We start from the raw sequence: 27,305 nt of genomic DNA, 5'->3' as shown, positions 1-27,305 counted from the left end.
ATATTGAATGAATTAGGTTTTAAAACCTACACTCCAGTTAGCATGCTCTCTCACATCTGGCCTTGATTATGCACCCTGGCTCCTTATTGACATGCAACATACTCCCATAACATACTCCATTGACAGCCCTTTGATTTGCCAAGAATATATATAAATGCATGTTTTTAAGTATTCCAGGAGAGATTGTCAGAATTCTGTGTTGAATGTTATGTGCACCAGGAATCTCTCCCATTGCATGCAATGTGATGATTAAAATGATTTGAGCTCACAGACCCCAGAGAATTAATTATTTGCACTGCAATTTATGTTGACCTAATTTTAAAAAAAGAAAAGAAAAAAAAGCACATTTAGAGGCCATTTTTCCCCGCAAAGCGGGGGTTGGCCTTTTTCGGACACCGTGGTTGTTGTTGTTTTTGTTGGTCCCCTTTTTGAAGCAATGTTTTACGGCCGGATGCCCTTCCTGCCGCCAACCCTTTTTGTCGCCTTTTCGACAAGCAGGGAATTACCAGTGAACTGGTACTCAATTAGCCGACCTCGGAAGGATGACAGGCTGAGTCAACCCCCCTGGCGTTAATTCAGCGATCGACCGGGATTCGAACCCAGGATCCTAAGCTGGCACCATAGCCGCGAGCCCAACACCAACACCAGGCTGACCTAATGTTGTTCTAATTTTATTCCCCCACACTGGAATATTCCCCTTTAAAGATGAAAGACACGAGCCACGAGACATTGTACAGACAAATTTATTGCCTTTCCTGCAAAGCGATAACGCATCATATCTGAACAATCTAAATACAAGTAGTAAAATAGAAGTAACGCTAGACAGGCCAGGCAAGGTGACCTGGGAGTAGTGAAATTTGCAAATAAAGTTCTTTATACAAAAGGATACATTTTAATTTACAGTTTTTAATTGGTTTGCTGAAGCATGGATGGGTTGAAACCAAAGTGGAATCGAGACTCCACATCACGAGCTATTCCAAGTAAAGAGATTGGAAAAAAATCTCCAGTTTTTACATAAAATAAAGCAAAATTCAATTCCACACCCATCTTGTCAGTCTTTAAATAAATATTTTGTCATTTAAGTCAAAGTGGCAAATTCATTTAATTGCAGGGAGCATGAAGTAGTCACCGCAAAGCTGAAAAATAAGGTAGTTTGCACTTTAATAATGCACAATGAAATGTAAACTTTGTTTTTTGTTACACTTTACACATCCATAACCTGAGCTTGCATAAAACTGATTGTAGTAGGGGAAGTTCCAGATGCAAAATGAATTGACCATCTCGTACAGCTGCCGGGGAGGGCAAGGCCGGAGTCTGAAGATGAGCTGAGTGCTCGTCACCTGGGACTGTGCAGGCATCACGTGCCAGGTGTCCTCCCCCAAAGGGGAGGGAGCATCATGTGACTGTAAAACTTTCATCCTCACCATGTGTCTGATCACAGGGAATGGCTCAAGCATGTGGGTGGACAGTATTATTATTATTCATTTTTAAACGTAAAACACCAAGAAATGTCCAAAACATAAATAAATGGGTACAGGTAACAAAGTGTTTATGTTTTGATTACCAGACTTGTGTGCGTATATAATTATATATTATATATACGGTGTATAGTATATAATACATCATACAGCTGCAACTTCTAACTGTCCCAATTTATTATTCCCACCTTGTGCGATCGGCTGGAGAAAGTTACTGACCCAAGGCATTCACGAACCTGCTGGCCAAGCTTGATCGATGGAAGGTGGCACGAATTTGGAATTTATCAGCGACAACTGAGACTTTTCGCGAATGACACCTTGGGTTCTTTAACTTATGGCAGCTTAACATCCATCCAAGGGATGGCAGACTTCTTGCTGCAGGACCCCACTTGGAAAGTACCAATCTGAATTTTTAGTCAAGTCACGAATCAAAGCCGGACAAGACAGTGCAGACGTATGTGTGCTACCCTTACACAATCCTGTCAGGACCCATCTATAATAAAATACAATAAGTCTACCCACACACTTGCATACTTGAGCCCATGTTACATGCAAAGCGAGGATGAAAACAGTCTTACCATCTGCATTTTAGTCATATGACACTCTACTGCCCCCCTCCATCCCCACACTTCTACTCCCTCCCCATGGTTGGATTAGTTGACACCAAGTGCACGATGCTTGCAAAGTACTGGATGAAGCCCACAAGTCTGAAAGTGGGATCCGAGCCTTGCCTTATGGACAGCTATACTACTTGGTGCTACCTTTATTTTGAACAACCTTAATTGCTTATAACCACCTCCGTAAGCATAGACTTGTTCAGTCAGTTGTAAGGAATGAAATAAAAAACAGCTACAAGGACATTTTGCAAATGGAGAAGTTATTTCCTACTTTTTTTCTTTCTTTCTTTTTTAAAAGCAAATATTCTCGAATGAAAACCAAAACTTGCAAAAAACAAGTTTCAATCTCCACAATCACAGTACTTCAGTCGCCCATATTAGGACGTATATTTCCTCTCACCACAGGGTGTGCTCACAACGCAGCTCAACTGGAATGCTGTCCGAACACAACACCCCATCTCCACCATTAATGTTCTGTACCCCACATTCCTTCTGTGAGCTCAGTACCACAAAGGGATAGAAATGCTCTGCTACTGATCATTTTGGGAGGGGTGGTGGAGGTGGAGGAGGTTCAGATGGTAATGGTGGAAGAGGTGGACCACCCCCACTGAGAGCGGTCTGTGCCCGATGCATTACAGACTGGTACGAGTGGGGTGGGCAGTGACCAAAAGGAAAACTTGATGGGAAGTCTGATGACGGAAAGGCTGACTGATTCGTACTCGTCGGTGTGCTCACACCTTGTGCCGACAATAAAGACTGCAGCATGTCTCGCGTCGCCTTGAAGTTGTCTCTGTGTCCCGACCCGGCACAGTCCAAGTCTGGGCCACTTTCGGAGCCCAACCCATTGCTCTCGCCAATGCCATCCTTCTGGGCTTTCAACCTGGGAATCTGCCCATACGTATTTGGGCCAGTGGAAGACGGACCTGTCAGGGGAGGCGGTGGCATGGGAAGGTTGAGCAGTGACTGAAAGTTTAAGTTGTGCTTTGCACCCGCTGTGCTCTTCCCACCAGCTGCAGATGATCCTGCAGATAATTTGCTCACTTTTGCACTGCGGTGTGGCGACACATCATTTTCACGGGGCCGGACCCGAGTAGAACCAGAACCTATGGGCCGACTCGTTGACTTGACTTCCGTTGAGAGTGCAGAGCTTGCTCTTGAAGAGCTTTCATTCGCATGCTTTCCACCGCTATGCAAGTGCGAAAAGGAATGTTTATGACTACCACCACTGATACCTCCACTCCCACTGTAATGGTGGTGATGGTGATGTGAAGGATGATGCTCCTTATGTTTATCCTTGTTAGAAACACCAGGGTGCCTTACACGACTTCCGTCTTCTGTTGTGTGGTGGTCGTGATGTGGAGGAGGGACTTTGATTTTCACTTTTATTTCACGGCCATCCTTCGTCGGCTCTTCCTGCATCACTGGAAGACGTACTTTTAGCGAGCTCTTCTCTTTACCGTGCTTGTCCGGCCGTTCGGAGCCTTGGTGGTGGGACTTGTGCTTGGACTTGTGCAGTGCTTCTGCAGAGGATGCTGTTGCACCACCAGTCTGTCTGTCACGCTCACGTCGATACTGCTCAAGAAGCTTCTGTGCATCACTTGCATACTTTTCTTTCTGCTCAGCTTCCTGACGCTCAAGCCTGCGTTTCTGCTCTGCAAGTGCAACGGCATTTTTCTCCTGATATTCGGATAAGGAAACTTTCTGATGAGGGACACGACTCAAAGTCGCTGGAGCAGGTGCGCCCTGTGCAACTTCACGAGCTAAGAGCTTGGATGGTCCATCTGCTCGGTACACTTGCGAAGTGTCCAAATGTGTCCGCTCTCCCTTGGAAGCCTCAGTTTTCCCAGATGGATCGTGCAATTTTGTGAAAGGATAGCCCTTTAAAGTCGTCACAAGCTGCCCAGATGCTGGCAGGCATGGTGGTTGAGAAGAAGCTGCAGAGCCACCAGAAATGTGTGCAAGTGGCCCCAAGCCTGGAACGGTCGGCTTTTCAGTTGGAGAAAAGCTAGAAATATCAAGGTTGAAGGTATTGTCATGGCTGTGAGCAGATGTCTCCAAAGAAGGTGTACCATCCAGTTTTGACTTCTTATTGAATTGATTCTGGTATGCCTGGGGAAAAGACGACAGAGTGCATTAGTCAAGATTGTACATTCTACTGTCACATATCAGAAACATCCTACATATTCAAATACGTGTTTTTTATTTCAATGCTTTTTAAGGAATTACAGGCAGTCCCCGGGTTACGAACGCCCGACTTACGAACGCCCGTACTTACGTACCGACCTCCGTAAAGCCTATTATTTAAAAAATAGAGTTGAAATTTTTTTTTTTACATTCAAAAAAAATAAAAATTTTTGTTGTTGTATGATCGAGGCTCGTGAAAGAGCTAACATTTATTACACGGAAAAAAAAAATCAAACAGACACACATAGTATATAATAAGGTGAGTGGTAGACAAGAGAAATATGAGAAAAGCTCTGTTCAAGCCACCCTTGATGTTTACTTTAAGAAAATTGACCAGCACCAGGTCCATCCTCTCCAGCACCAGGCCCATCATCTCGGAGAGATATATCAAGGTATGATCTAGCCTGGTGTTGGCTTAGCGGTTAGGGTGCCGGCTTGGGATCCTAGGATCCTGGGTTCGAATCCCGGTCGATCGCTGAATTAACGCCAGGGGGGTTGACTCAGCCTGTCATCCTTCCAAGGTCGGCAAATTGAGTACCAGCTTACTGGGATGAATGATCACGGTGTGTACCCCGATTTAGAATAGGTACACTGTATCCCTGCGCATCGTAAGAGCGTGACCAAGGGTTGGCGTCAGGAAGGGCATCCGGCCATAAAAACATTGCCTCAAACAGGGAAACATGATTGTCATGGGGCCCGCAAGGCTAACCCCTGCTCTAGCGGGGAAAATGGCCTTAAAACGATCATTCATTCATTCATGATCGTTTCAAGGTTTGCAAGACATCAATTGGAACGAGAGTAAGTGTTAACCTTTAATCATTATATTTTCTTTTCTATCTAAACAGTTCAAGAAATGTTTCTTTCATGTTTTTTATACCTATAGATGTTTTAGGTAAAATATATACTATATACTAAGACAAACATTTGACTAATTGACACTAGATGTGAACCGTACGTAACTGTTCCGACTTACATACAAATTCGACTTACAGACCGACTTAAAAACGGAACTCGTTCGTAACCCGGGGACTGCCTGTACAATGATAGTCGACAAGAAATATTTCAGACTAGCAAAGAAGACGAGATATATGCGACCACAGAGCAATCGCCATGGGTAAGGCACCCTGAGGTTTACCCTTGGCGATCGCCTGCGACTTACCCTTGACCTGCAATCCAATGAGAGCCATATCTTTTCAGACCACCAAATGACCTTGACCATCAACATTTAGGGATAGAGTGTAAATTAAGAAAATGGGTCCCTATCTGCAATCTATCCATAAAACTCATCATGAAAATCAGAGGAAAATTATTCATGTTATGATCAAAAATGTGTTTTTGTTAATTATGTTGAAATCCGAAAAAGGTAGCTCAAGGACACAAAACAAATATCAAGTGCACAACTTCAGTGCAGATCCACTATAATGATGGATCTGCACTGAAGTTGTGTAACTAATTTTGGAAGGCCAAACAGTCTGAGATTCCGCAATGGCAAAATTGAGCGATGACAAGAAACACTTTTTCTTTTTTTTTCTAAACCACCATTTGACCTTTACCTTTAACCCGGAGGGGTACGATGTAAATTAAGCACAAATGTGACTTGCTCCCTTACAGTCACGTGAAAAAGTAAGTACACCCCATGTAAAGTTTTGACTTTTTCAACATATTTAAACATACAGCTATTTGATCTTCATTTAAACAATATTGATAGATAAAGGTGATATAATATAACAAATATCATGAAACATTTACATTTTGTAGTCCATTGTATAATTTAAATAAACATAAATGCAAATTTCGCATGTGGAAAAAGTAAGTACACCCCTACATTTATCACTACTTCACATACCTAAAATTAGAATCAGGTGCACCAGCTCAGGTGCAAATGATTAGAACATCGTTAGAGAGGATCTTGGAGGAACCTGTCTTATTTAAACCTCAGACATTTAGTTTGGTTTGCTCTTTGTTGTTGAAGTGTGCGGCGTCACCATGCCTAGATCAAAAGAGCTCTCTGAGGCCTTCAGAAAGAAAGCTATAGATGCCTACGAGTCTGGGAAGGGATTTAAAAAGATCTCCAAACAATTTGAAATCAATCCTTCGACTGTCCGGAAGATCATCTACAAGTGGAGAAGATTCCAAACAACTGCCAACTTGTTCAGGCCAGGCCGCCTCAGCAAGTTCAGCCCGAGAGCAGACCGCAAGATGCTGAAAGAAGTCTCTAAGAACCTCAGAATGTCATCACGGGACAAACAGGTAGCTCTTGCCACTGTTGATGTCAAAGTGCACGAGTCTACCATTAGAAAGCGGCTGCACAAATTTGATCTACATAGGAGGTGTATGGTGTTGATTGCGGAAAGTATGGATGGACTGAAGGAAAAGATGAACAAGTGGAAGGAATGTATGGAGACAAAAAGTCTGAAGGTGAATATCGGAAAGACGAAGGTGATGGCAAGTGGTAAAGCATGTGGTGAGGTGGAAAGAACTGGGAAGTGGCCGTGTGCTGTGTGCAGGAAGGGTGTCGGAGTGAACTCCATTCAATGTACAATGTGCGCTGAGTGGGTTCATCAAAAATGTAGTGGTCTGAGAGGGTCATTTACCAGTGTGGCAGCTACATTCAAATGTAAGGTGTGCACAGAGGGAGCTGCAGATGGAGGAAATGTTGAGTTGGATCTTGGAGACGGCGTGAAGCTGGAAGGTGTGAAAACATTTTGCTACCTCGGAGACATGCTGAATGGAGAAGGTGGATCAGACTCAGCAACGGTTGCTCGAGTGAGATGTGCATGGAAGAAGTTTCGGGAACTGAGTGGTGTGCTGATGAGGAGGGGAGTGTCGCTGAAGCTGAAGGGAAAGGTGTATGCTGCATGTGTGAGAAGTGTTATGATTTATGGGAGCGAGACATGGGTAATGAACGTAGAGCAGCAACGAAGGCTGGAAAGGGTGGAAATGCGAATGGTTCGATGGATGTGCGGAGTATCGTTGAGAGAGAGGAAGACAAATGATGAATTGTGAAAGATGATGGGAATATTGCCTGTGATTGATGCTGTGAAGAGGAACAGGTTGAGATGGTTTGGTCATGTGTTGAGGAAGGATGAAAGTGACTGGTTGAGAAGAGTGATGGAAATTAATGTCGAAGGAAGTAGAGGACGGGGAAGACCGAGAAAGACTTGGCTAAAGATGGTGGAAGAAGAAATGCGGGCAAGGGGGTTAACAAGGAGAGATGCAGAAAATAGGGCAAAATGGAGAAGATTGTCATGGGGACCGCAAGGCTAACCCCCGCTCTAGCAGGGAAAATGGCCTTAAAATGCATGTTGTTGTATAGGAGGTGTGCCAGGAGGAAACCTTTGCTGTCCAGAAAGAACATCAGGGCAAGACTAAAGTTTGCCAATGAACACCTAGGCAAAGACCAGCACTTCTGGAACAATGTGCTCTGGACAGATGAGTCAAAGGTAGAGCGATTTGGCCACAGTACCAGAAGACATGTTTAGCAAAAACCAAAGACAGCATTTGACCACAAGAACCTGATACAAACTCTAAAGCATGGTGGTGGAAATATTATGGTTTGGGGCAGCTTTGCTGCATCAGGGCATGGGCAGCTCACCATCATATAATCCACTATGAATTCTTCATTGCACCAGAGGGTGCTTGAGGACAATGTGAGGCCATCTGTCGAAAAGTTGAAGCTCAACCGAAGGTGGACCTTACAACATGACAATTACCCTAAACATACCAGTAAATCCACCAAGGAATGGCTGAAAAGAAAGAAATGGATGGTTCTGGAATGGCCAAGTCAAAGCCCGGATCTAAATCCCATCGAGATGTTGTGGGGGTGATTTGAAACGTGCTGTGCATGCAAGAAACCCCTCAAACATCGCACAGCTGAAAGAATTCTGCACGGAGGAGTGGGCAAAAATTTTTCCCAGTCGATGTCAGAGACTGGTAGACAGTTATAAGAAGCACCTAATTGAGGTTGTTTCTGCCAAAGGGGGCAATACCACCTATTAGAGCCAAGGGTGTACTTACTTTTTCCACGTGCAAAATTTGCATTTATGTTTATTTAAATTATACAATGGACTACAAAATGTAAATGTTTCATGATATTTGTTATATTATATCACCTTTATCTATCAATATTGTTGAAATGAAGATCAAATAGCTGTATGTTGAAATATGTTGAAACGGTCAAACCTTTGCATGGGGTGTACTTACTTTTTCACATGACTGTATATCTGGAGGGCAATTTCGTTCCGGTTGGACAAATCTTGTCGAGTTGTGGTGAAAAATGTTGAAATGCCTATCATTAGATAAAGACCAAAAAAATTAGGTCAAGGTCAAAAAGTTGTCAGCCCTGCATACTTTTTATTCCATTATGGATGCAAAATTTCATTCCAAAAGTCCCAGCCGACTCCGAGATACAGCTTCGGCATTGGCAGAAAAAAGGAAGTAAAACCAAAATGGAGGTTTAGTACTCTGAGGGGTGTCAGACATTGACCTTTAACCCAAAGGGGTATTATGTAAATAAAGTTTAAATGTGCCTTTCCCGAACAGCTATCAAGAGGGGGCAACTTTTTCCGATAAGACAAACCTTAGTCGAGTTACGGTGAAAATTGTTAAAATGACAATTAGGACATTACCTTGAAATGAGGTCAACCCCATATACTTTCGATTCACATTAATGATGCAAAATGTCATTCTGAAAGTCCCTGCCGGCTATGGGATATAGCTCGGAAATTTATACAGATTAGAAATTTGGATAGTTTTGAGTGCAGGAAGGAATTATTCTCTTTTTCTTTTGAAATGGTGATTTAGTAACTCCTGGGGGTCCAATAAACTTTGTGGTACCATTAAAAATTGGGGGAACCAATTGTAGAAACAAAGCCGACAACAGCAATAAGCCTGTCCCGATGCTACAAGGGTCGGCTTAACAATAAAGGAACAGGACATTTGTTATTTCAAGAAGAGTAACATTTCCTATATTTCATGCTGGGTTTCTTGTGCATATTCGCTCCATAATCACAAAGACAACAGCATAGCAACTACAGATGCCTATCATTTTACAAATCATATAACATTACCTTACCTTCCAGTTTCTAATCCTCTTTAGCCTATTGGGTGTTTTCTCAAGAATCTGGAGGAATTCATGAGTTAGTGCTGCAAGACAAGAGAATGACAATGTCATAAGATCCAATACATCAATCAAGTATAATTATATACAGACTTGGCATTGAATATGGAATTTTTTTTTCTTCTTGACTTGGGTTTACTTTCTTAACTCAGTATATCAATCTGGTGAGTTTCTTTTACACTTTGGTGATTTATTTGTTAAAAGAACCATGTCACTGATTGTCTGTCGCGCAAGAAGTCAACAATAGGATTATATCACAGGTGGCGTGGCAAAATGTACGGACAGTTGCATTTGACGATTGGCTTCACAGTTGGGTATACAAGGGTTGTTGCGTTCTGTATTAGTGGAAAACAACTGCTGCACGTCTCCAAAAGTTATTTCCGCTTCCTCTGGAGATGGTCCGTCAACTCGACAATGCTGTTTGTCATGGAGGGGTGGCTTTACGAAATTACGGCATGAAAAAGCATGCTATTGCTCGGCAGTATGGCATCACTCAAGGTCAGGTGTCAAAGATCCTGAAACGAAATGCTCAGAGGGGTGTCCCTACTCCAATACCGAGGCCAGGACGTCCCGCAGAACCACAAGGAGGGATGATCGCCAGCTGCACCGGTTAGTCCGCAAAGGCCATACCAAGTCAGCTAATCGGCTTAGGGCTGAGTGGCAGCAACTGACAAATGTGCCTGTATCCAGAAGGCTAGTCAACCAACGACTGGTTCAAGCAGGCTATCGTGCCAGGCGTCCCCTGAGAAAGCCACGCCTGACCAGACAACACCGCCAGCGCCGATTGCAGTGGGCCAGAGAGCACCGTCAATGGCACCCAGGACACTGGAATCAGGTGATCTTCAGTGACGAGTCTAGATTTCTGGTCTATCGTCAAGATGGCCGCGTCCGAGTGCGCAGACAAGTGCATGAAGCCTACAACAAAGATTGTATAGTGCCAAGAGTCCAAGCTGGAGGTGGTGGGGTGACCGTTTGGGCTGCTTTTCATGCAGGGGGAAAAACTGACCTGGTTGTTCTGAATGGAAACCTGAACCAGTTCAAGTACAGGGCCATGCTGGAAGAAACATTGCTTCCATTTGCTCGTGCAGCCTTTCAAGGAAACTTTGTCTTCCAAGATGACAATGCACGGCCTCATCGTGCTCGCATGATCCAACACTTTCTTGCTGACCGTGGTGTAGAGCATATGGAGTGGCCTGCCATGCCCCCGGATACGAATCCGACAGAGAAATTGTGGGCAGAATTAACGCGTCAAATCGACCACTTGGACCAGCAGCCGAACTCTGTGCGTGAATTGCAGCAGGCTATTGTCACTGCATGGCAAGCGATTCCTGTCCAAACCTTGGCAAATCTCGTGAACAGCATGCCTCAATGTGTACGTGCTCTCCTGAATGCTCGTGGGGGTTACACGTACTGAACTGTAATTTTACTGTCCGTAATCCCAGTCGTAATTTAACTTTTGTTTTTGTTGAAATTTTTTTTGCCTAATGTGCAAAATAAAGAGATACTTCTGGAATGTCCATGAATTGTACTGTCCGTGAATTGAGTTCGATATCAGTTTACATCACTTTCAAGGATCAATTTCTTTGTTTCGAAATGTCAAATGTGGTTTTTGTTTCTTTTGAAGGTCACATTAACAAAATCTAGAATAATTTCAACATAATTCCAATGAACTTTTGGTTCTAAGACATCTTGAAAAGTAAGTTCACCCCCACAAAAAAAATATTCCATATTAAATGCCAAGTCTGTATATAATGGGTTCACACATTTATTTCTCCCAAAACCCTTTCATCCTCCCTCAACAGGGCAAACAATGGTCATGCAAAAATGTTTATAGACTCCAAACAAGATCACAAAACAGTCACGTTGACGGGTCTGCTAACACGGATCTGCCACGCCGAAGCAGCAGTTACCGTGGGTTTCCCAGGTCGGAATCAAAATCTCGACTGTCTCTTAAAGCAAAAGATTAAACAAATCCTATCCGTCCCAGGAATTAACCAAAGCGGGACGAAATGATTTGGGTGCGCGCAAGATAATGGTGGGTTAGCAGGCGACACATATTTAAGGAAAAACAGTTTCATTGAAAATGAACCACAAGACAAGACAAACGGAGAATCCTGAGACGGCCATAAATGAAGAAATAAATACACTTCACGAAACGATAACCTGCAACATGTTTAATACAGAGGAATAACTTATGGTGCCACATGAAGAGCATGGGAACAGCACGTGTAGAGCCTCATTTATCCCCGCAACTCCTGCCACAGTCTACACCTCAAAATTATCTTTGCTCATGGCAAAGCAACAGCCAGTGAGGTGGCACGTCATGCCACCGGAGCTGCCCGAACCAATGACATGTGACACCTTGCAGCGTGCCAACGACAGCGCATCCTTGGGGCGTCCTTGTGATGGCCGGTGCCACGCTAGGCATCTTGGGTCCCTATCTACCTTGGTGCCGTGCCAGCGCGGGCCACAAAGAGGGTTTTATCGGACCAAACACAACCTGCCGAAATCCAAATCCACCCCTCTCTTTGCCTTGCCAAGATGCTTTGCCTGGTTCACGTACAAACTCCTCTTCCAGACGGAATATCCATCTTAACTTTACTGACCCTCATAGCATACATAAAAACAGGAAAACTTCACCAACGGGCACCTGGTTACAGAAAATGCCTAAACTTACATGAACACACAAACTACGGTAACTTAACATGCTATCTAATTCATACCCCCTCCATCATAATGTTTTAAAAACCCAACTAACAAAAGCAGTTTTTAACCCCCATTGGACTTGGTCCGAAACTGAGGCTCATGGATTTGTCTTGTCCATCCGTGCATCCACAACCATATCTCGGAGATGTATGGATGGACTGATTTTGTTCGTACTTTGCACAAAGATTAATACATGATTGCATACATATGCACATCAATTTGTTTCACGATGCGATCAAAGATGGCTGGCTGGCGGTCATTTTAGTTGTAAAAAATCTGATGTTGAACACATCCTCAACCATCTCTCGGGCATGCATTTGCCGATGTTGGTCACCTTTTTTTTTTTTTTTTTTTGTATACAAGATCGAGGCTCGTGAAAGAGCGAACATTAATCACACAGAAAGACAAACAGACACATAAAACAAATAACATCGGGAGCGGTAGACAAGATGGGGAGAGAGGGGGAAGGACACAAACACAACATTTGAGAGCAGGGACCGAGAGACATGGAGACATCGAGAGATCTGTGGGAGGGAGAGGGCTTTGGGGGGGAGGCATGTGAAAGGGGGGGGGGGGGTGGGAGAGGTATAAACATATGGACACTGCCAGGATTTCCAGGAAAGAAGTTGGAATTTCAAACAAGGTGGATCTGGGGTGAATTAGTGAGGGTAGAAAAGATCAAGGTTTTGGATGGGGGAAGATAAGAGATGGTGGTGAACAGCTGTTTTAAAGACCTGGAGGGAGGAGAGGGATTGAAGGGAGTGTGGGAGTTTGTTCCAGAGGCGGGAGAAAAGAGGAATGAAAGAGTGAAGGTGAGCAGAGAGCCGAGATTTCGGCAGTTTAACCATCAGAGGGTTGCTGGCAGATCTTGTGCGACCTGTAGGAATATTTGGGGGACAGAGCACAGAGAGAGCTGGGGGAGCAAGGCCGGAGAGGAGTCGGTAGAAGACAGAAAGACCACCTACCTGCCTGCGGTGAGTGAGTGAAAGGCCCTCAGAGATAGCTTCATCGCGGGAGATTCCAATGATTTTGAAAGCTTTGGATTCAACAGCGTGAAGCCGAGCCAGGTGTGAGGCAGGAGCACCAGCCCATAGGGGAGAACAGTATTCCATTGAGCTGCGGATGAAAGCCTTCATCCGCAGCTCAATTTGGCACACAGATAATGAATGATGGCTTACATATGTGCGTTATTCGTTTTTCAAGATCAAATCCAATATGGCCGACTGGCGGCCATTATGTTACTTAAACGCATGCCTGACCATTTATTTATTGAGCAGGCATGGTCCGATTTTGTTCAAATTTGGCACAAGCACAGCACATAACGGCATACACAAGCACTTCACTTTATTTTGCGATTGATCAAAGATCGACGACTAGTATACCGATTTTCTTCAAACTTGGCACAAAGACAATACATGCGTATGCATATGCAGATTTTGTTTTGTCATCTGACCAAAGATGGGCAACCGACAGCCTTCAACTCCGTACAGAAAAATTACTAAAACCATGGTGGGGGACATGAGATTTTATGTCGTTTTTTTTCTTGTTAATTTAGGGTTTGAAAAAGACATTAAGTGCAAATTTGCAATATAGGTGATGATGCTCGTGTAAAACTTCCACAATGGATTTTAATCACAACTTCCAAGATTCCGAATGAGTTTGACCAAAGGAGCCTGAAATTTAGTATTTTGGTCTTATAGGAAAGAGGGAAGGCAGCCTATGCTTCTGCTCTGCAAAAGGTAGAATGAGGAGGAAGAAGCAATGCCAAGTGTGGCATCCAAAACTGTGACGTGGGTCACAAAAAAGTAAAGTTAATATAATGGTCTAGTGTTTCCTTTAATTGTCCATCAAAGTATAAAATGCATGTCCGTCCGAGCTGCATATCAAAAAGACATTCCTCCAACAGTATTAATCAGTTATCAACAAATGGAGCAAATGCACCACAATGATTTTTAAAGAATTATAAGGACAGTTGAGAATAAATATTTGAAAGTCGCAACAAAAATCAACAAAGGAACAAGACGTTCGGTGCTTTAAAAACCACCTTTAGAGGCCATTTTTCCCCGCAAGCGGGGGTTGGCCTTTTTCGGGCACCGTGGTTGTTGTTGTTTTTCGGTCCCCTTTTTGAAGCAAGTGCTTTCACAAGTGTAATTACCTCCGCCACCAAAGGAGGATGGAGGTTATGTTTTCACCACTGTCTGTCCGTTTGTCTGTGAACAAAATATCTCAAAATGTTGTGGACGGATTCGGACGAAATTTGGCAGAGATGTAGCGTATGTGACAAGGACGAAATGATTAGAATCTGGTGAAGATCCGGATTCGGATCTATTCGGATCTATCCGGATTCGGATCTATTCTCAGCCTGTCATCCTTCCGAGGTTGGCAAATTGAGTACCAGTTTACTGGTAATTCCCTGTGTGTCGCAAGGGGTGACTAACAGGGTTGGCGGCAGGAAGGGCATCCGGCCATAAAACATTGCTTCAAAAAGGGTCCATGGTGCCCAAAAAAGGCCAACCCCTGCTCTGCGGGGACAAATGGCCTCTAAAGGTGGTTCTATTCTTCACCATTGGGAGATAGGGCCAAAAACGATACATATCAGGATATCTCAAAAGGTTGTGGACGGGTTTGGACGAAAATTGGTGGACCGATTGGTTGTTTGACAAGAACAATTCGATTCGATTTTGGTGAAGATCTGAATATGGATTGGGACATGAGAATTTTTTTTTTTAACGCGATTCTTCACCGTTGGGAGACGGGGCCAAAAATGATACATAGCGGGATATCTCAAAACGTTATGGGTGGATTTAGACGAAACTTGGACAGTTGTGTGTGTGACAAGGAAAAATCGATTCAATTCTGTTCAGCTCATAGAATTTTAAAAGTGAGTCTTCACCATTGAGTGATATGGCCAACCAGGCGGAGGTATGCTCTCTACTGAGTGCCGTTCTAGTATTGCCTTTATTTTATCTATCTATAATTCCACTAATCTCTGTGTGTATGTTTGTTTGTACGTTTGTTTGTTTGTATGTCTGTGACCGCTGTTTCTCGACAACTACCGGTCCGATATACTTGAAACTTGCCAGGTATATTGCTGGGGACCCGAGGATGTGCCTTTTCAAGGTTTTAAATTAATCGCAGAAGTACTTACCGAGCTATGTCCAAAAAACGATTCAACCAATCAGAGAGCAGCGAGCTATCACGTGTGCCGAACGTGGCGAACACACTCTGCCTCGGATGGCACATTTGAGAGCGTATTCATTTATTTCCCGTCGGCAAACTATGTTGCCGTTAAACTATGTTTTAAAACTAATTATAAAACTAATAAAAACTAATTTGCGATTCATCGTAACTGCGATATACGACCTTCCGGACAGTGAGGACTGCACTTCCGGCATCCAATCACAGAACGCGTTATTGCGTAGGCGTGGCCGATGTGAGAGCGAGCTGATGCTGAGCCCAGCGCGTGCGCCATTACGGTACGTAATTCGATTTCTTCCGGAGAAAATAATAATTTCTCGATTTCTTATGCGCATTATTTCTCCCAATTCAGTCAGAGCGAAGGGCGGAAGCGAAGAGCGTTGTTTTTTTTGTTTACGGGCGTACGGGCGGGGTAGAGCGTACGGGTAGCGTTTTTTTTTTTTTTGGCACATTTGAGAGCGTATTCATTTATTTCACGTTGGCAAACTATGTTGCCGCTATGTTGGCGTTAAACTATGTTTTACAACTAATTAAAGCTAATTTGCGATTCTTTCGCTTTCCTGCGCATTTGTGCACGCTATGGCGATTTCTTTACCAAACTCCGCTAGCCGTTAGCTTTGGACCAAACCATTTCATGTAAATAGAGGGGGGGGGATTGTCACCGTACTCGCAAGCCGTTAGCTTTGGACCAAACCATTGCATGTAAATAGAGGGGGGGGGGGGGGGGATATACTTTTAGATATATACCGTATATAGTACGGGCATGCCCTAGTACAAGCAAAAGTACCCATCCCAGGTGACGGGAAAAGCTAGCCATGGTGGTGATGAGAATAACCATGAAAGATGACAGTCAAGCAGTTGTCCAGGGAAATGCAATCCATCCTGTGGTGCTCAACTTCACCAAAGGTGGTGCTATTCAAACCAAGTGCAACAGCAAGGAACTATACTCCACAATTTTTCCCCGGAGGTACCCGGGGGTTTTCTGTCGAACAAAGGACCCGATAACCCTTCATATAAACCTGGCCGGTACAACCTTTTACCTCTGACAAATGTGGTCCAAATCCATCCAGAGGTGTACGAGTGTATATATGTAACACACAGACAGATCGACAATTATAGTTATAGATAATGCGATGTGACAAAATACCTATAACCATTGTGGTCCAAGGTGAAATCTCCAAGCAAAGCAGAATCTGAATGAAATGCCATTCTGGTACAGCACCACCAACCATATGGCAGTCAGAAATCTCATCACCTTGAAAACTAAATTTCTAATACCCCAATGTGCAATAGTGCCAGAACAAATGAACAAAAGGTACTGGTATTCCAATCAACATAAATCGAAGCAAAAAAAGTCGGATTAAGATTGGACCCAGACACAGATCTCCAAGTTTATTTCAACAAGCATGCAAGGCTTACTTTTATGTGACGTGTGGAAGATACTTTGATGTTTTTTTTCCCCCCACAAGTTGCACAGGACGCAAATGTAGAAGCAGGTCGCATGTAGAAGCAAGGGGTCCGCGAATGTTGGGGTCCGACTGTACAGTTCTAATTCTAACCCACATATAGCCAGCTGTCGTGCAACACAACACTATGAACATTAAGATGTATCACAAGCAAGTACTTTGTAAAATCATCGTCCCTAACTCTTCACATTAAAGAACCTAAGCTCACCGTAAAAGAACCATTTAAGATGAGTTTGCCTCGTGGGTAAAGAAGAACATTCCGACACGCACGCACACGCACCCGCACACACATACACACACACACCTGTACCTTGCTATTCATGTGTTCCATGTATTCATGGTTGATTAATTGTGACCTGCTTCTATATTCGGAGCCCTGGGTCCAGCGTATTTGCGGTTTTCCATGGGTGCAAAAAAATAAAATAAAACATTTCACGAGCCGCGAGAATAACAATTATAAAACCCATCTTTCACCAGCCACACACAAAGCAGCTTGACATACACAAAAAACATCTTCGAGCCGTGAGCATGACCTGCTTCTAACACGGTCTGTAATAGGTCTATAACTTGAGGACGGCTGAAGTGATGTAATTCAAACTCGGTAGACGTATGTATAATGATGTAAAGATTAACTGATTAGACTTTGGGGTCAAAGTCAGTCAGTCAAAGTCTGTAATATGTCTCTAACTTGAGAACAGCTGAAATGATCTATTTCAAACTTGGTACAGATATGTATGATGATGTAAAGATTAACTGATTCGATTTTGGGGTCAAAGCTCAAAGTCAAAAACAGGTCTAAAACTTGATAATGGCTAAATAGATCCAATTCAAACTTGGTACAGATATGTATAATGATGTAAACACGAACTGATTAAATTTTGGGGTCAATAGGTCAAAGGTCAGAGGTCATGTCAGGTATAAATGTGATAACTTGAGAACAGCTGAATGGATTTAAATCAAACTTGGTACAAATATTGTAATGATGTAATTATGTGGGTGGAGGCATTTCCGTCTACACAGTGACGTCGAAGAGTGTCGTTCTAGTATTTTATGACCGCATATCCCAAATATTAGCAAATACCTGTTAGACAACTTGGTTCATTGGCTCAAGTTAAAGGAATGGTTGCCTCTTTTCAGTATAATACAGGGCTGGCAGGATAGCCTTGAATTAGATGCACACAATCCTGGGTTTGAATCTTGACCCAGCTATAAACTGTCATCCTGGTGTTTTGCAGGCAGAAGTTCATTAGACGGACATTAAACTAGGAGACCCATCTGCTGACATTAGTTCGTGGACGTCAAAGATCTCGGTGTCTTTCGCTAAAAGTAGGCAAGCCATCTCCGGCACCATGAACAAATTCCAAATTCCTGCTCTAACATCCAGGGGGCACTGCATCAGCAGCACAGTGGCAGCACCAGCAAAAATGATGCTACCACAGCCACATGCTGAATTTGAAAGAAGTACGACGTGCACAAATATATATCGTGGTCATGGCCATGTTAAAAGCCCCATGATCGACGTGTTCAGATTGGGAGAAGATCATGTGGAAATAGAAGGGACACCGAAACTTGAATACAAACTTCCTTCAACATACAGTAAACCGTTAAATAATGCAAGGGTTAAATCCCTGGACAATGCCACGATATTCAAAACCGCGATAGTTAAAATCAATTCCGATGGGAATAAGGTGGTTAGGTTCCAAGGCTTCAAGAAAATATAGAGGATGGTGGACGGCAGTCAAATAGAAACACATCACAATTGAAATAAATGTAAAATAAACATAAATTGATTTTATGATGAAGTCTCTCGTGCTGTGTTGAAGTAGATTAAACGTTCAGAAGCGATTAAACTTGCCCCTCACTCCCTCATTCCTCTCCTATTAATCTCTTAAATTGTTTCCCTTTGTAATCCATCGATGTGTTTATTTTATAAATCATTATGCTACTCCATAAATCAAATAATCTATCAATAATTCCACTAATCTCTGTGTGTATGTTTGTTTGTATGTTTGTATGTTTGTCTGTGACCGCTGTTTCTCGACAACCACGGGTCCGATATACTTTAAACTTGCCAGGTATATTGCTGGGGACCCGAGGATGTGCCTTTTCAAGGTTTGAAATTAATCGGACAAGTAGTTACCGAGCTATGGCGATTTAGCCGTTCGCCGTTCGCTTTGGCGTTGCGAATGGACCAAACCATTTCATGTAAATAGAGGGGGGGGGGTTCTGTGGTCGTTGCGAATGGACCAAACCATTTGATGTAAATAGAGGGGGGGGATTGTCACCGTACTCGCAAGCCGTTCGCTTTGCCTTTGGCTTTGCGAATGCACCAAACCATTCCATGTAAATAGAGGGGGGGGATATAATTTTAGATATATATATAGTACGGGCATGCCCTAGTACATAAAATTTTAATTTATGTGTATGTATGTATGTGTGTGTGTGTGTGTGTGTGTGTTTGTGTGTGTGTGTGTATATGTATGTATATGTATGTATATGTATGTATATGTATGTATATGTATGTATATGTATGTATATGTATGTATATGTGTGTATATGTGTGTATATGTGTGTATATATATATATATATATATATATATATATATATATATATATATATATATATATATATTGTTGCGGTTTTAGAACCCACACTTGTAAATATGACATCACTTGTAAATATGACATTAAAGGTTAAAGGTAGCACCTCTAGTTAGTCCACAAGCAACACGTAGGCCACCATAGGAACTCAGTTATTTCATTAGTATGTGTTTTAGATAAGGCCGTGTTTCCAATAGTTGAATCTGCGTTGCGTCGATAAAATAAGAGTAGGCCCATTCCGTCCATTTTGCGACCTCCCTCTCCAAGCGACGCCATGACGCGCCTCTGCCAGCAGCGTTCGCTGCCTTGCGCTGAAGCTCGCTCAAACGCCGCCATAAACCATGCGGTTAGGCCCGAGAAAAGGGGGCGGAACGCCAAGAAGAAGGTGTGGCAACCAGCCGTCAAAGGCGTGGCCGGTAAGCCCTCACCAGCCAACCAGGGCTGAGGTGAGATCGCTGACGGGCGTGGTTTTAAGGCGCGCGGCGCGATCTTTGCTCGCGTTATATAAGCACGAACGCAAAGCCCTTTCACAGGACTCTCGCGAAGCACTCGAGTGGAAGGTTGGCGGTAAAAAGGACTGCGCACACGAACTTGGACTTTTGATGAGAGCGCTGATCGTAACGGGTCTGATACGGAATGCACCTTTGTGAGAGGACTCGGATGGGAGAGAGCGCATTTCAAAGAACTTGTACGAGACTTGTTGAAGAAGAGCGCGCTTGTATTAGAGAACATTGGAGAGGGTGCGTTTAGCACGACCGTACAAACAGTACGTACGCAGGACACCAGCCTCCCCCCTGCTATATATAAGGTCCGGTCGCGTTCAACTACACGCGGAGCTGCCTGCCGGGTTTCGCCGCTGGACCGGAGTCGACTGGAGCCTGGACCCTCTACCTGACCATCTACCAGCTACAATCCCTGTGTGAGTGTGTACGTTTGTCTGGGGTATTAAGCATAAGACTGTTCTAAGACTGCCCTGTGTTCTGCTTCTTCCTCTTCCTCCCTTGTACATCCTTTTGTTTCCTCTTCCTTCAGTATATTTGTGAATAAACCCATCTTTGTTCTTCCTACCTTCTGGTTTCCTCTCCATCCGATCGCATCCGTCCTTTCTTCCATTGGGTAAACATGGCACGATTAGGAACCGCTTATAATCGGGTTTAGTCCCATTGTTAACGGCTCGGATCGCGGATTGCTATCCGCTCGGCATATTCCATCGTATCCGTGGTTCGAGCGGGAGTTATCTCCTTGTTTCACGGCCAGTGGTAGTACTTAGGTAATTGGACTAAGACTCGACCAACAACCCTATTTACCACCGACCGGAAGGAGCGTTATAACTTCTAAGGACTCGGGTCAGCCAGCTAAAAAGACAAGGGGATTAATCCCCCCTTGATAAGGGGAGCGCCGACCCCCGAGATCCGTAACAATATATATATATATTGTTGCGGTTCTGAGAATGTACATATACCATCATTAAAGGTTAACGGTTTGCCCCCATAGTTAGTCCACACGCAACACGTAGGCCACCTTAGAACATTAGTTATGTCATAGTATGTGTAAGAGTAGGCCATTTCCATTAGTGATACCTGCGTTGTGTAAAAGAAATAAGTATAGGCCCCGTTCATTTTGCGGCCACCCTCCAAATCGACCTCGTTGAGCAGCATCCATCCCGCGCCCCATTCGGCTAATCCACCTCGTTTGTTACGCGTTGGGCCGGCAGCGTCAGCTGCCAGTCTCTCGCTCAAACTAGTCAGGTGGCCACGAGGTAAGCCTGGAAAGGGGGAGGAGCGCGAGGAAGAGGTGTGGCCGCATCAAGCAGCACGTCAGAAGGCGGTGACGGTGAGAGCCAACACCCAACCAGGGCTCGGGTGACATGGCGTGAGGGGCGTGGTAAGGGCGCGGCTGGCAAGTTCCAGAGGGTTCGCTGGGCGGCGCTATATAAGCGCATGCACAAAGCCCTCGAAAGGACTGATGAGCGAGGGGCTTTGTATGAGGACTGACCTGGAGGACTGAAGCCAAGCATTGGTCTTGAGAGGACTCGTGAGGAAAGGGCGTGTATAAAGAACTACAAGGGATCGCGCTCTGCATAAAGGACTCGTTGGGAGAGGCGCTTTGCAGTGAACTATATTAGGAGCGAATATAAAGCCCAGTTCATTTATTACGTACGCGGCTGAGCCGCGAAGTAACCGCCAACCAGCCTACCCTTCGCCCCGCAGTTAACCTCGTAATTGTCCGCTCCGCGTCGACGACCCGCGGGGAGCTTCCGCCGCCCTGACAATCTGCACGGTACGAGTCGGGGACCGGAGCGACTGCCTGGACGCCATCATCCCTGGACCATCGCCCTGACCATCTACATCCCCGTGTGAGTGTGTCTGAGAGTGAAACGGGCCCGTGTCCAGGGGATAAGTATAAAATATATAATAACCAGTATAAGATATATACAGTATATATCTTATATAAGACTTTATAAGCAGCACGCAGCTTATAGCAGCAGCTTATATAAGACTGGGATAAGTATAAGACTGTATAAGCTGCACTGTGTGTTCTTCTTCTCCTTCCTGTACAAAGTGTAAATAAACCAATCTGTTCTTCCTGTCTTTCCTGATTCGACCGTATCAGTGTTTTCCTCCATTGGGTACGTGTGGCACGATTCGGAACCGCTCAGATCGGGTTTAGTTCTTGTTAACGGCCCGGATCACGGCTCGCTGTTTCCACCTATAACCATGATTCGGGCGGGGTTATTTCCTTGCTTCCTGGGAGGCGTTGGTAATTAGGCAATAGGAATTCGGCCTACCACCCTATTCAACGCCGCCCGGAAGGAACGTCATAGCCCCGGATCGCGTCGGCTAGTAAAAGACAAGGGGACTAATTCCCCCTTGGTAAGGGGAAAGGCCAACGTTGAGATCCGCAACAATATATATATATACTCGCTGAAAAAAAGAAAAGAAAAGAAAGCAATTAATCGTACAGCACAAAAAAATACACAAAGTTTTCACTCCAGCTACCAACTTAAGTTTGTAATTGTAAAGAAGGCAATATGTAAAATTATATGACAAATGTACTGTATATATATATATATATATATAGTAAAAAGTATATATATATTATCCAAGGAGCAATGAAAAGGTGACATGATTATGCATGAGGTCCTTTTAAGAAAAACAGATTTGTATATTTATGCCAAGGGGCTTATGGTATGTGTGTAATGTATATGCAGTATTATTATTGTACGTATTGTTATTGTGGTGGTTGTATGATCGATCTTGTGCAGTTGCAAAAATGACGAAGCCAAGGGAAATGCATTGGAGAGTTGGATTACACACTATTCCATGCACAGAACATCATAACGCTGTGCAGTGCTTATTTCTTTATTTATTCTAACGTTTCATAAGAAAGCAATTACTTGAACCCATTGTCAATAATTTATTGTCATGCTTGATAGGTTGCCATTGGTAATCAATTTAAAAGAAGTTCAATGATGAGTTTCAAAAAGTACCTTACCGTCCAAAAGTTCCATAGTGACAGAATTGTCCACATACTCCCACCAGTGCTTGCCATCGCTCGACACCGGAATTTCCCAGTTAGACCATTTGCATGCCAGATGAATGCAGACACATGCTACAACTGTCGGCTTGTATTGGAGGCAGAATGTGGTCAAATGGAGGCTGGAATTTCAGCACAGTTAAAACGTATCCAAGAGTTTGTTTCATATATATTTGGATGGGAGAAAGAAAAAGAGGGAAAATATGTTGAAATGCATGCACCAAGCATATCCATCAAATGGCGTCATTTTTACACGGACGTCCATAATATTAAAAATAAAACACACTCAATAGGGAGAAAGAGGGGAAGGAGGAAAGGGGGGGAATATACATGCAAACAAAATAGTCGTATGCAAAGCATTTCATATTTTGGCCAAAAAAGATATTGAATAAATGACAAAAAAAAAAAGAAGAGTATCACTCATACTTACCCAAACATTCCAGACTCATAGCTTAGCCTAAAGCTCAGCAAGCAAGCCAAGGCTACCAGTATACACCAATTATGCAACCATAGACAGAGCAACACACCACTTCTCCAGTGCAAAAACTCCCCCAAGTGCCAGTAAATGCCCTGGTACAATACACCGCACTGCAATAGGGTGGCCGCGCCAAAAGGCAAAAGCAAGCCAACCCTAGAGTGAGACAAGGCATGGCACATGGATAGAGGTCCTGCAATAGAGGAAGCTTAGTGTGCTGTAACAGTGCAACACAAGGTGTGGGTAACCACCTGTTGGTAGCCATGAAATATGAAGTCTGGGCCAAATCCTTACTCGCTGAAAAAAAGAAAAGAAAAGAAAGCAATTAATCGTACAGCACAAAAAAAATACACAAAGTTTTCACTCCAGCTACCAACTTAAGTTTGTAATTGTAAAGAAGGCAATATGTAAAATTATATGACAAATGTACTACTTAGAAGCAAAGCAATTTGACATCACAAGCTCTTGAGCATCGTCCACACTGTCATTCATAACTGACAAATGAGACTGTCAATTACGAAGTCGTGTTGAAAAGTAATGTCTCCTACTCTTTTTCTCCAAAACAGGTAAAGATATTCAAATGAAAAAGTGCAATCTGCATATTAGTTCTTCCTGCCACTGGATGGGAAGTTTCATGAATCTGACACTAGATGTCTCAGTACCAAGATAGTCAAGATGCATCACCAGTGCTGTTATCTGTGCACAAGGTGCTGTGCACAAGGTGCTGTTATCGAGTTCCTAATAGGAGAGAATACCTAGTTTTCTACCTCTTGTGGCCCCGAATCCTAAACAAAAAAATAGGACCAAAAAAATAGGACCAAAAAATAGGACCGTGTGTGTAACAATAGGAAGTTTCATCAAAATTGTGTATGTAGTTTCAGATAGGAGAGCAAATACCTATTTTGGGGGGTTAAATCCCCATACCCTCCACCTTCCCCCATAGACCCGCTTATTGAGCGCAGATTTTGATGCGGTCAATACACCTCCATTAGGCATCAGATATGCAGCTTGTTGCCAAGTTTCATCAAAATCGTGTGTGTAGTTTTGGAGAACAGAACAAATAATAATTATAAGAAATATATTTTAAAAAGAACAAAGAACAAATTGAACCCTTTAGAATTACCCTTTTGAACACTTTAGAATTACCCATTTGAACCCAAATATAATCACCCTTTTGAACCCTTTAGAATTACCCTTTTGAACCCAAATATAATCACCCTTTAGAACCCATTAGAATTACCCTTTTGAACCCAAATAGAATCACCCTTTAGAAACCATTAGATTTACCCATTAGAACCCTTTATAATTAAACATCATGAGTTAGAAAGGTTCTTGTTCTTCATTTTTGATGGACAGATCGAAGGAAGGACAGAGCCAAATATTGAAGCAGCTTCACTGCTTAAATGTTTTTTTTTACCATAAACTCCCTCAATCCACCAAGAGGTGAACATGATGCTGCATCCAAAAATAATAAAAACAAGAGCGAGAATTGTTTTGTAATACATGTCCCCTACAAATGTGACATTTTCTCGAAGTCCGAAAAGTCCATCATAAGAAAAACTGATGAAATGCCCTGAAACTTATTCTGTAACTTATCATAACTAGTGGGGTCACCAGTGGGAATCCCACGGGCATGAAGGTGTATCGTTGCGATCGGTGCAGCCGTTACCCGGGACAATAACATTAGGCAGGAGTCCAAACCTGAAAATGTTGGAGACCAAAGCTGAAATTGGAAAAACAATATAGCCTATTTTACTCCAGGGGGTCCCAGGATTAGCCACCCAAAATTTAGTTGTGATTGGTTCAGCCGTTTTTGCGGTACCTGGGAACGGACAGACGGACGGACGGACATTTGGTGAATTATAGAAAGATAAAGCCACGTACATAGTTTCAGTTGAATATACTAGGGCATGCCCGTACTATATCTATATCTAAAATTATATCCCCCCCCTCTATTTACATGAAATGGTTTGGTCCAAAGCGAACGGCTTGCGAGTGGTGACAATCCCCCCCCTCTATTTACATGCAATGGTTTGGTCCAAAGCGAACGGCTTCCGGAGTTTGGTAAAGAAATCGCCATCGCGTGCACAAACGCGCAGGAAAGCGAATGAATCGCAAATTCGTTTTTATTAGTTGTAAAACATAGTTTAACGCCAACATAGTTTGCAAACGTGAAATAAATGAATACGCTCTCAAATGTGCCATCCGAGGCAGAGTGTGCCCGCCACGTTCGGCACACGCGATCGTTCGCTGCTCTCTGATTGGTTGAATCGTTTTTTGGACATAGCTCGGTAAGTAATTGTCCGATTAATATGAAACCTTGAAAAGGCACATCCTCGGGTCCCCAGCAATATACCTGGCAAGTTAAAAGTATATCGGACCCGTGGTTGTCGAGAAACAGCGGTCACAGACAAACGTACAGACAGAGATTACTGGAATTATAGATAGATTAAAGGGTGAGGGAAGAAAGTCTGAAAAACCACATGTGGGACGAACAGATGGACAGAGAGAAGAAGAGCAAACCTATAGTCCCCTATGGTGAAACTGGTAGGAGACTGATGACCCAAAAAGACTTACCTCTTACTAATTGAGTACATTTCACCACATCAGTATGGGGATGATCTATAGTTATTTCAAAACCTGCAAAACAAAATTTAATTTAAAAAAAGAAGCTTTTGTTAAGTGTATTTGGCAAAACAATCCTCATGCAAAACTTTTAAAACACCAAAATATTATGATGCAAACATAATTGCTTGGAAATACTGTATCTTCATTACAAAAGGTCATCCTGCAAGTGGTACAGTATGAGATCAGACCATGAAGACCATTTTAATGTCGGCACCTCAATGAACTTGACAGCACGGGGTAGAGCTGGCCAGCAATGAATCAGTGCCTGTTATGTGATGCAGTGCAACAAAAGACCAGGCCAGGTGTACATACCCAATGTTTGTAGCATTATGTGCTCATTCATCACCAAGTCTTGAGCTTGTTGAAGGTAAGTCTGTGACAGACAGACAAGACAGACAGCCAAACAGCCAGACAGCCAGCCAGACAGAGACACACAGACACACATCAACTCAACCATCTGAAATGTTACCCTAAGAAAAGCATTGTTTAGATTCACCAAATAACAAAAAAACGTTTCAAGAAAAACAGAAATATTTACTCTTGCATGAACTAAAACTTGGAATTGATCACAGGACATGACAACCTGGGCCAATTGATGCCAAAACGGCCCTTTTTTGTGTGTGTACCGAACAACTAGTTCCGCATACAATGCCCAAACCCACTTACATCACTCTTTGTGTCTAGTGGGGGGTCCTGAGGATAAAGGCAAGCATGAGCCACTTTAATAACATGCTCCAATTTCCGCGGCTGCTCCTCCACCTTGGCAGCCAGGAAGAGAGCAGCGGGAGCAATTACCTGGAAAAACAACAAACGTGCTAATGTGCTGCAGAAATCGAAGGCTGCAGAGAAAGACACGTACAGAGCTCCTCACATATCAAACCAAGACTAATATACCAAATGCGAATTGTATAAAAAATTTCCTCCAAAAGGTCTGCCTTTTTCTTTGAAAATTTTGCAACCAAAATTTTGTACACATGTACAGTTTTAAAGACGTTATTTGCAAATAGGTTGACATCTTACTTTATAATCCTCGTAATGTTACATGCTAATGCAGTCATGAAGGCGGGAAAAAAATGTTTAAAGAAATCGCAATAGATCACATCTCTGCTGGGCTGTGGGGTGGGTCGTAACTACAATCCACCGAAAATCTGGGATGTCGTCTGGTGTCCTCAGCCGCAAGCAAGAGGTACATTACTTCAGCAAAGGCAGAGGACCTTCTGCCATGTCGAGTTTTGATGGATTTACAATGCTCCAAATTGATGGATGCAACCCCAAACCTCAACTTCAGTAGTAATG

At 43.3% G+C, this 27,305-nt stretch overlaps 1 protein-coding gene across 5 annotated transcripts in view; it reads right to left on the bottom strand.

Annotated features, from left to right (window-relative positions):
• Nucleotides 1-727: 727 nt before the first annotated feature.
• Nucleotides 728-27,305, bottom strand: part of LOC137431055 (cyclin-T1) — a 32,770-nt gene continuing 6,192 nt past the window's right edge. For 2 of the 5 annotated variants that reach the window (XM_068121936.1, XM_068121939.1), the window contains 7 exons: nt 26,676-26,804; nt 26,322-26,382; nt 25,959-26,021; nt 23,633-23,678; nt 22,865-23,028; nt 9,354-9,424; nt 728-4,204 (listed from right to left, as the gene is read on the bottom strand). In XM_068121936.1, coding sequence (XP_067978037.1) covers nt 2,633-4,204; nt 9,354-9,424; nt 22,865-23,028; nt 23,633-23,678; nt 25,959-26,021; nt 26,322-26,382; nt 26,676-26,804 — 2,106 coding nt within the window. In that variant the 3' untranslated portion in view covers nt 728-2,632. Of the gene's footprint in view, nt 4,205-9,353; nt 9,425-22,864; nt 23,029-23,336; nt 23,679-25,958; nt 26,022-26,321; nt 26,383-26,675; nt 26,805-27,305 lie in introns of all 5 variants that reach the window. The other 3 variants (XR_010985177.2, XM_068121937.2, XM_078781372.1) reach the window with 3 other exon arrangements.

This window comes from Myxine glutinosa, chromosome 7, assembly GCF_964187855.1.
Source record: "Myxine glutinosa chromosome 7, kmMyxGlut1.1, whole genome shotgun sequence".
Classification (NCBI taxonomy): domain Eukaryota; kingdom Metazoa; phylum Chordata; class Myxini; order Myxiniformes; family Myxinidae; genus Myxine; species Myxine glutinosa.
The sequence above is the reverse complement of the archived record's forward strand: the minus strand, read 5'-3'. Positions and strand labels throughout refer to the sequence as shown.